Source organism: Crinia signifera, chromosome 11, assembly GCF_055691185.1.
Source record: "Crinia signifera chromosome 11, ASM5569118v1, whole genome shotgun sequence".
Lineage (NCBI taxonomy): Eukaryota > Metazoa > Chordata > Amphibia > Anura > Myobatrachidae > Crinia > Crinia signifera.
Window position 1 is genome coordinate 53,205,014 of NC_139227.1, and position 11,745 is coordinate 53,216,758.

The 11,745-nt window shown below is 52.2% G+C and overlaps 1 protein-coding gene across 2 annotated transcripts in view; it reads right to left on the minus strand.

The window, feature by feature from the left end:
* ST3GAL2 (ST3 beta-galactoside alpha-2,3-sialyltransferase 2) overlaps positions 1–7,764 on the minus strand; it is a 29,925-nt gene extending 22,161 nt beyond the window's left edge. The window contains exons 1-2 of one of the 2 annotated variants that reach the window (XM_083164877.1): positions 7,612–7,764; positions 1,131–1,707 (exon numbers count right to left, since the gene is read on the minus strand). In XM_083164877.1, coding sequence (XP_083021003.1) covers positions 1,131–1,469 — 339 coding nt within the window. In that variant the 5' untranslated portion in view covers positions 1,470–1,707; positions 7,612–7,764. Of the gene's footprint in view, positions 1–1,130; positions 1,708–7,597 lie in introns of both variants that reach the window. The other variant, XM_083164876.1, reaches the window with a different exon arrangement.
* Between the last annotated feature and the right edge of the window lie 3,981 nt (positions 7,765–11,745).

Sequence of the window (11,745 nt, forward strand, 5' to 3'; positions counted from 1 at the left end):
ACACCCACCCTGGTACAGCCGCCCTTCCCCAATACCCTTCCTGACACTACACTACCCCCAGCCTGGTACAGCCACAATTCCCCAATACCCTACCGGTACACAACCCTTAGCCTGGTACAGCCACCCTTCCCCAATACCCTCCATCACACTACACTACCCCTAGCCTGGTACAGCTGCCCTTCCCCAATACCCTCCCTGACACTACACTACCCCCAGCTTGGTACAGCCACAATTCCCCTATAACCTACTGGTACACAACCCTTAGCCTGGTACAGCCGCCCTTCCCCAATACCCTCCCTGCCACTACACTACCCCCAGCCTGGTACAACCACAATTTCCCAATACCCTACCAGTACACAACCCTTAGCCTGGTACAGCCGCCCTTCCCCAATACCGTCCCTGACACTACACTACCCCCAGCCTGGTAGAGCCGCCCTTCCCCAATACCCTCCCTGACACTACACTACCCCTAGCCTGGTACAGCGGCCCTTCTCCATCACCCTCCCTGACACTACACTACCCCCAGCCTGGTACAACTACCCATACCGGTACAATACCCTCAGCCTGGTACAGCCGCCCTTCCACGATACCCTCCCTGACACTACACTATTCCTAGCCTGGTACAGCTGGCCTTCTCCAATACCCTCCCTGACACTACACTACCCCCAGCCTGGTACAGCTGCCCTTCCCCAATACCCTACCTGACACTACACTACCCCCAGCCTGGTACAAAGACCCTTACGGTACAATGCCACCAGCCTGGTTAAACTAGCCCTTCCCCGATACCCTCCTGTTAGCGCAGACCCTTCCTGGTACAATACACCTAGCCTGATACAGCTTCCCCTCTCCAATACCCTGCCTGACACTACACTACCCCCAGCCTGGTACAGCCACCCTTCCCAAATACCCTCCTGTCAGCGCAGACCCTTCCTGGTACAATACACCTAGCCTGGTACAGCCGCCGTTCCCCAATACCCTCCCTGACACTGCACTACCCCTTGCCTGGTACAGCCGCCATTCTTCGATACCCTTCCCGGTACAATGCCCCCAGCCTGGTACAGCCGCCCTTCCCCGATACCCTTCCAGGTACAATACCCCCAGCTGGATCGTCACATATTGCTGCTACTTACCATCCACCAGCGCTGGACATCCGTTGGTAACTCCTGATTTTCCACCGTCCACACTGGGGATATGGTCACGTCATAGTGGCTGTCAAACCAGTCGGAAGAACCAGGTTGTCGCAGGCAGCGGCGGCATGAGCAGTCCTTTGGTAAATGAGGAGGGGGGAGATGTCTCACCCCAGGGTAACCAGGCACGAGCCGGACAGGTAGACCCTCTGCAGATGCCCATCCCGTCAGCTCAGAGTACACAGGAGCCTCTGTCCCGTTGTGAGAAAAGGTAAAGAGAAGAGACATGATGAAGAGGAGGACGGAGGTGCTGAGGATCCATATTCGTAAGGTGCACCTCATCCTGACACCCACCCCACAGCGGTCCTTAGTAGGGGACCCCGACAGTGAGTCCCACCTCTCCACTGCATGGACCTCCACACTGGCTTCTTACGCCGGCCAACTCCAGGAGACTGGTCATCTGCACAAGTCGAGGAGAGTGACCCTAGCGTGTGTGGAGGATATCAGTTAACTCATGCGTCTCTCATCCTTCTACCCCTCTGCCTGGCTTCTGTCACACAATCATCAGTTCATCTTACACCTGAGGAGAGAGACAGATGCAGTGAGTAATTACAGAGGTAAGGTCCTGTCCTACCCAGCAAGCTACCAGATCCTGTGCATAGCTCAGCCTGGGAAAGCGATATGCTGAATAATTCCTGGCTCTGTGATAAGGACGTCACATGACATCTAATACCAAGCGCTTTACAATAATACTGTAAGTCTGCTGGAGCCTGGAATGCCCCCGAACATCTGCCCATGGGGAGGGGGCACGCAGCGCGGCACATGCACACAGCAGACACTGCTTGGAGCTATCAGCTGGGAGGGAGAACTGGTCACACAGATATAAATAAGAGAATGTGACTGATATTCATTACTAGGTGACCCTTGTATCTGTCTGCGCTCAACTCTGAAGCGTAGGCCGCCATTATGTTGGCTGAAACAATAGTCAGCTCATCGGACAAAGTGCTGCTAGTTCCTACTGAACGTATCGTTCTAGATTATCAACGGATGCACCTTATTCAAAATCCCATTATTACATAAAGGAGGAGTACACAGGGACACAAGACACACAGGGGTGGAAAACACAGGGACACAGACAAACAGGGGTGGAGTACACAGAGACACAGGGGCGGAGTACACAGAGACACAGGGGCGGAGTACACAGAGACACAGGGGCGGAGTACACAGAGGCGGTACACAAAGACACCGGGGCGGAGTACACAGAGACACAGGGGCGGAGTACACAGAGACACAGGGCGGAGTACACAGAGACACAGGGGCGGAGTACACAGAGACACAGGGGCGGAGTACACAGAGACACAGGGGCGGAGTACACAGAGACACAGGGGCGGAGTACACAGGGATGGATTACACAAAGACGGAGTACACAGAGACACAAGGGTGGAGTACACAGACACAAGGGTGGAGTGCACAGAGACACAAGGGTGGAGTGCACAGAGACACAAGGGTGGAGTGCACAGAGACACAAGGATGGAGTGCACAGAGACACAAGGGTGGAGTGCACAGAGACACAAGGGTGGAGTGCACAGAGACACAAGGGTGGAGTGCACAGAGACACAAGGGTGGAGTGCACAGAGACACAAGGGTGGAGTGCACAGAGACACAAGGGTGGAGTGCACAGAGACACAAGGGTGGAGGACACAGGGACTCGGGTGGAGGACACAGGGACGGAGGAATCAGGGACACAGGGGCGGAGGACACAGGGTAAGAGAACACAGGGGCGGAGGACACAGAGATGGACTACACAGGGACACAGGGCTGTAGTACACAGAGACACAGGGGCGGAGTACACAGAGACACAGGGGCGGAGTACACAGAGACACAGGGGCGGAGTACACAGAGACACAGGGGCGGAGTACACAGAGACACAGGGGCGGAGTACACAGAGACACAGGGGCGGAGTACACAGAGACACAGGGGCGGAGTACACAGAGACACAGGGGCGGAGTACACAGGGATACTGCTGGGATAATATATACAGCCTGAGCACAGACCCAACGCCTGCCAAGATTTCAGAATTACCTGAAATGCATTTTTTAAATACATATAGTTAGGGTATTGCAAAACTCCTATCATGTGCGATAACACGATGGACTGTAATACGGAATATTCACAGGAGACTGCGACCAACGTCCTGAGGGATGGAGGGGGGGGGGGGGTCACAAACAGCGGTGGTGTGGTGTATACAGCGATTATACGGCAGAGTGGGTACTAGGCCACGGTCTACCAGGGGATTATACATCAGCTGCAGGAACACAGAGCAGGTCTGCTGGACAGCGGGTGGCATTATGGATTTATCACAGTGCTGCAGGGGAGACAGAGGAGACTTAATCATACAGCACTGTACCAGACGCAGGTGCATTATACACACATCCAGCCTTATATCGGGGGGAATAGCAGCAGCTAGGAGACCATTAATGTGTGGGGCGCGTATAGCTCACAGGAAACATGGATATCAGCATGGCAGTGCCCCCGGACACAGAGCAATGCCCATCAGATAATGGTTTGGTCCCTATTGTTACGGACAGCCTGGGGACTGGTGAGATTACAGCTGTGTGGCATCAGTATGGGGATGCGCCTGTATCAGCATGGCAGTGCCCCCTGGCACAGAGTGAGGCCCATCAGATAATGGTTTGGTCCCTATAGTTACAATGACAGTCTGGGGACTGGTGAGATTACAGCTCTGTTGCATCAGCGTTGGCAGCCCCTGTATCAGCATGGCAGGACCCCGTGGGGATGGGGGGGGGGGGGGGGAGTTTCAATACATACACAGGATGTGTCTTTTATAAACATGGAGAGCCTGACATCCTGGTATGATAAAGGAGCTACAGCCCTTACCAGCACTGTAATCTCAGGAAGACACGATACCACGTAAGGGGGATTTCGCTGCCTGATATGAGCCCTGGCTACAGGTGTAATACACGGGAAACAAACAGCTGGTTACCCCATGTCACACCAGGCGCATGTCCCACCCAGCTGCATAAATTATCTGCACTGAAAAAGATCAGCTGTGTGTGTGTGTGTGTGTGTGTGTATTGGTTTGAAGAATAAATACACGTCAGCAGTCAGGGAGGGGGGATACATATACGTCAGCAGTCAGTGAGGGGGGATACATACATGTCAGCAGTCAGTGAGGGGGGATACATACATGTCAGCAGTCAGTGAGGGGGGATACATACATGTCAGCAGTCAGTGAGGGGGGATACATACACTTCAGCAGTCAGTGAGGAGGGGGATACATACACTTCAGCAGTCAGTGAGGAGGGGGATACATACACGTCAGCAGTCAGTGAGGAGGGGGATACATACACGTCAGCAGTCAGTGAGGGGGGATACATACACGTCAGCAGTCAGTGAGGGGGGGGGATACATACACGTCAGCAGTCAGTGAGGGGGGGGGGATACATACACGTCAGCAGTCAGTGAGGGGGGATACATACACGTCAGCAGTCAGTGAGGGGGGGATACATACACGTCAGCAGTCAGTGAGGGGGATACATACACTTCAGCAGTCAGTGAGGGGGTAGAAATACAAGCATGTCAGCAGTCAGTAAGGGGGGATACATACATGTCAGCAGTCAGTGAGGGGAGGGGATACATACATGTCAGCAGTCAGTGAGGGGAGGGAATACATACATGTCAGCAGTCAGTGATGGGAGGGGATACATACATGTCAGCAGTCAGTGAGGGGAGGGGATACATACATGTCAGCAGTCAGTAAGGAGGGGGATACATACATGCCAGCAGTCAGTGAGGAGGGGGATACATACATGCCAGCAGCCACTGAGGGGGAAGAATACATACATGTCAGCAGTCAGTGGGGGGAATGCATACATGTCCGCAGTCAGTGAGGAGGGGGAGGGTAGAATACATACATGTCAGCAGTCAGTGAGGGGAGGGGATACATACATGTCAGCAGTCAGTAAGGAGGGGGATACATACATGCCAGCAGTCAGTGAGGAGGGGGATACATACATGCAAGCAGCCACTGAGGGGGAAGAATACATACATGTCAGCAGTCAGTGGGGGGAATGCATACATGTCCGCAGTCAGTGAGGAGGGGGAGGGTAGAATACATACATGTCAGCAGTCAGTGAGAGGGGGTATATACATGGCAGCAATCAGTGAGGAGGGGGATACATACATGGCAGCAATCAGTGAGGAGGGGGATACATACATGTCATCAGTCAGTGAGGAGGGGGATACATACATGTCAGCAGTCAGTGAGGAGGGGGATACATACATGTCAGCAGTCAGTGAGGGGATACATACATGTCATCAGTCAGTGAGGAGGGGGATACATACATGCCAGCAGTCAGTGAGGAGGGGGATACATACATGCCAGCAGCCACTGAGGGGGAAGAATACATACATGTCAGCAGTCAGTGGGGGGAATGCATACATGTCTGCAGTCAGTGAGTTTGAAGAATACATACATGTCCGCAGTCAGTGAGGAGGGGGAGGGTAGAATACATACATGTCAGCAGTCAGTGAGAGGGGGGTATATACATGGCAGCAATCAGTGAGGAGGGGGATACATACATGGCAGCAGTCAGTGAGGAGGGGGATACATACATGTCAACAGTCAGTGAGGAGGGGGATACATACATGTCAACAGTCAGTGAGGAGGGGGATACATACATGTCAGCAGTCAGTGAGGAGGGGGATACATACATGTCAGCAGTCAGTGAGGAGGGGGATACATACATGTCAGCAGTCAGTGAGGAGGGGGATACATACATGTCAGCAGTCAGTGAGGAGGGGGATACATACATGGCAGCAGTCAGTGAGGAGGGGGATACATACATGTCAACAGTCAGTGAGGAGGGGGATACATACATGTCAGTGAGGAGGGGGATACATACATGTCAGCAGTTAATGAGGAGGGGGATACATACATGTCAAAAGTCAGTGAGGGGAGGGGATACATACATGTCAGCAGTCAGTGAGGGGAGGTGATACATACATGTCAGCAGTCAGTGAGGGGAGGGGATACATACATGTCAGCAGTCAGTGAGGGGATACATACATGTCAGCAGTCAGTGAGGGGAGGGGATACATACATGTCAGCAGTCAGTGAGGGGAGGGGATACATACATGTCAGCAGTCAGTGAGGAGGGGGATACATACACGTCAGCAGTCAGTGAGGAGGGGGATACATACACGTCAGCAGTCAGTGAGGGGGGGTACATACACGTCAGCAGTCAGTGAGGGGGGGATACATACACGTCAGCAGTCAGTGAGGGGGGATACATACACGTCAGCAGTCAGTGAGGGGGGATACATACACGTCAGCAGTCAGTGAGGGGGGATACATACACGTCAGCAGTCAGTGGGGGGGGGATACATACACGTCAGCAGTCAGTGGGGGGGGATACATACATTTCAGCAGTCAGTGAGGAGGGATACATACATGTCAGCAGTCAGTGAGGAGGGGGATACATACATGTCAGCAGTCAGTGAGGAGGGGGATACATACATTTCAGTGAGGAGGGGGATACATACATGTCAACAGTCACATGTCAGCAGTTAATGAGGAGGGGGATACATACACGTCAGCAGTCAGTGAGGGGATACATACACGTCAGCAGTCAGTGAGGGGATACATACATGCCAGCAGTCAGTGAGGAGGGGGATACATACATGCCAGCAGCCACTGAGGGGGAAGAATACATACATGTCAGCAGTCAGTGGGGGGGAATGCATACATGTCTGCAGTCAGTGAGTTTGAAGAATACATACATGTCCGCAGTCAGTGAGGAGGGGGAGGGTAGAATACATACATGTCAGCAGTCAGTGAGGAGGGGGATACATACATGTCAGCAGTCAGTGAGGGGAGGGGATACATACATGTCAGCAGTCAGTGAGGGGAGGGGATACATACATGTCAGCAGTCAGTGAGGGGAGGGGATACATACATGTCAGCAGTCAGTGAGGGGGGATACATACATGTCAGCAGTCAGTGAGAGGGGAGTATATACTGTACATGTCAGCAGTCAGTGAGGGGGGGATATACACACACATGTCAGCAATCAGTAGGGGGATACATCCAGGTCAGCAGTCAGTGGGGGGGGGGGGGGGGATACATACATGTCAGCAGTCAGTGAGGGGGGTGGGGTGTACATACATGTCAGCAGTCAGTGAGGGGGGGGTGTACATACATTTCAGAAGTCAGTGAGGGGGGGGATACATACATATACACACACATGTATAACATACATACATGTCAGCAATCAGTGGGGGGATACATATATAACATACATACATCATACATACATACATGTCAGCAATCATATATAACAAACAATACATACATACAATACATACATACATGTCAGCACACACACACACAGTCAGCAGTTATACACGGCATCAGCCCCATCCATTCCCGTTAGTCCGGCACATCCTACCCCATTGCCGGTACCTGGAGGCCGCCTTTGTTTCCTTCCTTCCCGGCGGACGCAGCCTCCAGTCTCTCTCCCCCGTAAGATGAGCGGAGACCCCCTCAGCCAGCCCCCTGCGAGCCGAGCATCTGCATCAGACAAGCTGAGCTGCGGCGCCCGGAGGACTCTGGGAAATGTATTTCTCCAATCACAAGGTTGCCGTCTCAGGCGCCGAGAGGAGCAAACGATTCAGACTACAACTTCCATGTGCCCAGGTACGGGGACGCCTGCTAACGTGCGTAAGGCATTGTGGTTATTGAAGTTCATTCTGCTGTCTGCGGCGCGGTTATTGACGTGACCGAGCGCGGAGAGAACTACAACTCCCAGAGTAGGAGGAGACCAGCCTGGCCAGGGCTATGGCTCATTCATTCCGCACCAAGATGTGCTCTGTACAGTGGTGGCAGTAGATCCAGTGTAGTGACCTGCGCGCCGACACAGAGTATAGGAACCCACAGGGAATGGGTGACCTGCGCACCGACACAGAGTATAGGCGACCTGCGCGCCGACACAGGGGATGGGCGACCTGCACACCGACACAGGGGATGGGCGACCTGCACGCCGACACAAGAGATGGAGGACCTGCATGCCGACACAGGCGATGGAGGACTTGTGCGCCGACACAGGCGATGGGCGACCTGCGCATCGACACAGGGGATGGCGACCTGCACACCGACACAGAGGATGGCCAACCTGCGTGCCGACACAGGGGATGGACAACCTGCACGTTGACACAGGGGATGGGCAACCTGCGTGCCAACACAGATGATGGGCGACCTGTGTGCCGCCACAAGCAAGGAAGGACCTGTGTGCCGACACAGGCAATGGAGGATCTGTGCGCTGACACAGGGGATGGGCGACCTGCATGCTGACACATGCGATGAAGAACCTGCGCGCGACACAGGCCATAGAGGACCTGTGTGCCAACACAGGTGATGGGCGACCTGCATACCGACACAGGCGATGGAGAACCTGCGCACTGACATAGAGGATAAGCTACCTGCGTGTTGACACATACAATGGGCGACCAGCACGCTGACACAGGCAATGGAGGACCTGCGCGCCAACACAGGCGATGGAGGACCTGCACGCCGACACAGGTGATGGAGGACCTGCGTGCCGACACAGGGGATGGCCTACATGCATGCCGACACGGGCGATGGGTGACCTGCCAACACTGCACTCATTGTTTCAATAATTACTATCCAGAGTCCAGGTGTACTAATGTGTGAAGTAATGTGAAGGGGCACTATTGTGTGAAGTAATGTGAATAAGGTGTACTACAGTGTGGCTAAATGTGAATAAGGTGTTCTACTGTATGAAATAATGTTAATGAGGACCACACCTGTGTGAAATTTATTTATTTATTTACAGTTTCGGTACTCTTTACCTAGAACGGCGCCCGCGATTAGAATCGCGGGCGTTGGGGGTAAAAAATCGCGGGCATCGCGGGTAAATCGCGGGTACATAAAAATCGTGTACCCGCGATCACCGCGATTTTCCCATAGGGAACAATGTTAAAAAGCCTGATTGACCGCGATTTTACTTTAAAATGCCTCAATGCCCGCGATTTTCACATAGGAATCAATGTTAAATGGGCTACAGAGCCCAAATAGTCACAATTAACCCTTAAATGTCACCCCAATTTTTGTACGCCACCCCATGATCCACGCCAACCCGAAGCGCGGCGAGCGCAGCGAGCCCGCGAGGGGCGGCGGTACGCGTCCTCCGACCTTTTCATGCCCTACTATCCACGTCGGCGTGGAGTTGAGAATAGAATAGTGTGGCGAGCGCAGCGAGCCACCGAGCCCGAAGCGTGGCGAGGGGACGCGGATACCTTCACAGTTATACGCGTCCCCTCGCGGGCTTCACAGGTATCCGTGGCGAAAAGCGGACACCTGTGAAGCCCGCGAGGGGACGCGTTTACCTGTGAAGGTATCCGCGTCCCCTCGCGGGGCTCGCTGCGCTCGCCACGCTTCGGGCTCGGTGGCTCGCTGCGCTCGCCACACTATTCTATTCTCAACTCCACGCCGACGTGGATAGTAGGGCATGAAAAGGTCGGAGGACGCGTACCGCCGCCCCTCGCGGGCTCGCTGCGCTCGCCACGCTTCGGGTTCGCGTGGATCGTGGGGTGGCGTACAAAAATTGGGGGGACATTTAAGGGTTAATTCTGCCTATTTGGGCTCTGTAGCCCATTTAACATTGATTCCTATGTGAAAATCGCGGGCATTGAGGCATTGAATGCAAAATCGCGGTCAATCTGGCTTTTTAACATTGTTCCCTATGGGAAAATCGCGGTGATCGCGGGCATCGCGTCGCGGCCGTTTATGTACTGCCCGCGATGTCGCGATCACCGCGATGGGCGCCGTTCTAGGTAAAGAGTACCACAGTTTCTTATATAGCGCAGTATATTCTGTTATGCTTTACATTTGGAAACAACAGTGATTAAACAAACTGGGTAGAAACAAACCGACATAGAGGTAGGATGGCCCTGCTCGCAAGCTATAGGTGGATAGGGGTCCTACTGTGTGACATAATGTGAATAAGGGGCACTGCTATGGGAAATAATGTGAATAGGGGTACTATTGTGTGAAGTAATGTGAAAAAGAGGATACTACAGTGTGAAGTAATGTTCATAAGGGTACTACTGTTTGGTGTAATATGAATAAGGGGTAATGTGAATAAAGGGTACTATTTTGTGGCATAACGTGAATAATTGCACTTCTTTTTGAAGTAATGTTAATAAAGAGTACTACTGCATAAAGTAATGTGAATAAGGGGTACAACTATGCAGTGGAGCAGGAAAAAGCAACACTACTGTGCAGTGAAATGTATATGTTTTTTGGGGTACAATTGTGTGGGCATTCCCCTCCCCTACTAGACTACTTTGGTGTGTGCTGCCCCCATTCATAATATAAGGAGGCACCAGTACTTTCTCTGATGCAGGGCACCAAAATGTCTGTAGGCATGTAGGGACTGCCCCTTGCAGCATGATGTTACCAGGGGCACAGGTACTGGCTCTTGTTGTGTTTGCGCTATGTACAGTATCAGCTCAGACCTGCGGTCTCACACACACAAACAGCATGTGGTGGTGACAGTGCTGAGCCTGCAGATAGCCCGGTGATAGATGCGGTGGTGTGCCACGTCTGTATTGTGCAAGGGGCACTTCCGTTATACTCTGTCCTGTTCTGCTCAGTGCCCTCTCATCTCTCTGATTAGGCTGATGTATTATACATGGTTTTTTTTTTTTTTTATTGTGTTATTTGTTTAAAAGTGTGAGTTTAATCATTCTGTTTATTATTATTGTGACCGGACACCTGCCCTAACGCTCTGGCTATGCCCTTCGGGTCCACAGATGGCGGTTCCTGGTTTCACAGGACCTGGCCAATAGGGGATTCCCTGTTACTGTCAGTAACCGCCTATTACTGACTCCACCCACTACGCAGTGGGCCGGGATATCGCTGCCACCACCACTCTCCTACTAAACATAGAAACATAGAATTTGATGGCAGATAAGAACCACTTGGCCCATCTAGTCTGCCCCTTTTTTAAACATGTTACCTCAAACCATGGCCCTTATTTAGATCTGATCGCAGTACAAATTTGTTCTCAAAATGGGCAAAACCATGTGCACTGCAGGTGGGGCAGATGTAACATGTATAGAGAGAGTAAAATTTGGGTGGTGTGTTTTGAAACTGAAATCTAAATTGCAGTGTAAAAATAATGCAGACAGTATTTACCCTGCACAGAAACAAAATAACTCACACAAATCTAACTCTCTCACCTGAAGTGCACATGGTTTTGTCCATTTTGAGAACAAATTTGTACTGCGATCAGATTTGAATACGTGCCCATATTTCATCCTTATTTTTTGTAAGGATATCAATATGCCTATCCCAAGCATGTTCAAATTATTCTACTGTATTTGCCTCTACCACCTCTGATGGGAGGCTATTCCGCTTATCTACTACTCTTTCTGTGAAGTAATTCTCCCTCAAATTTCCCCTGAATCTTCCTCCCTCTAGTTTCAGTGCATGTCCTCATGTTCTGTTGCTCTTCTTCCTGTGAAGAATGTCTCCCACCTGTACCTTGATAAAACCCTTCGCCACGCCTGGAAC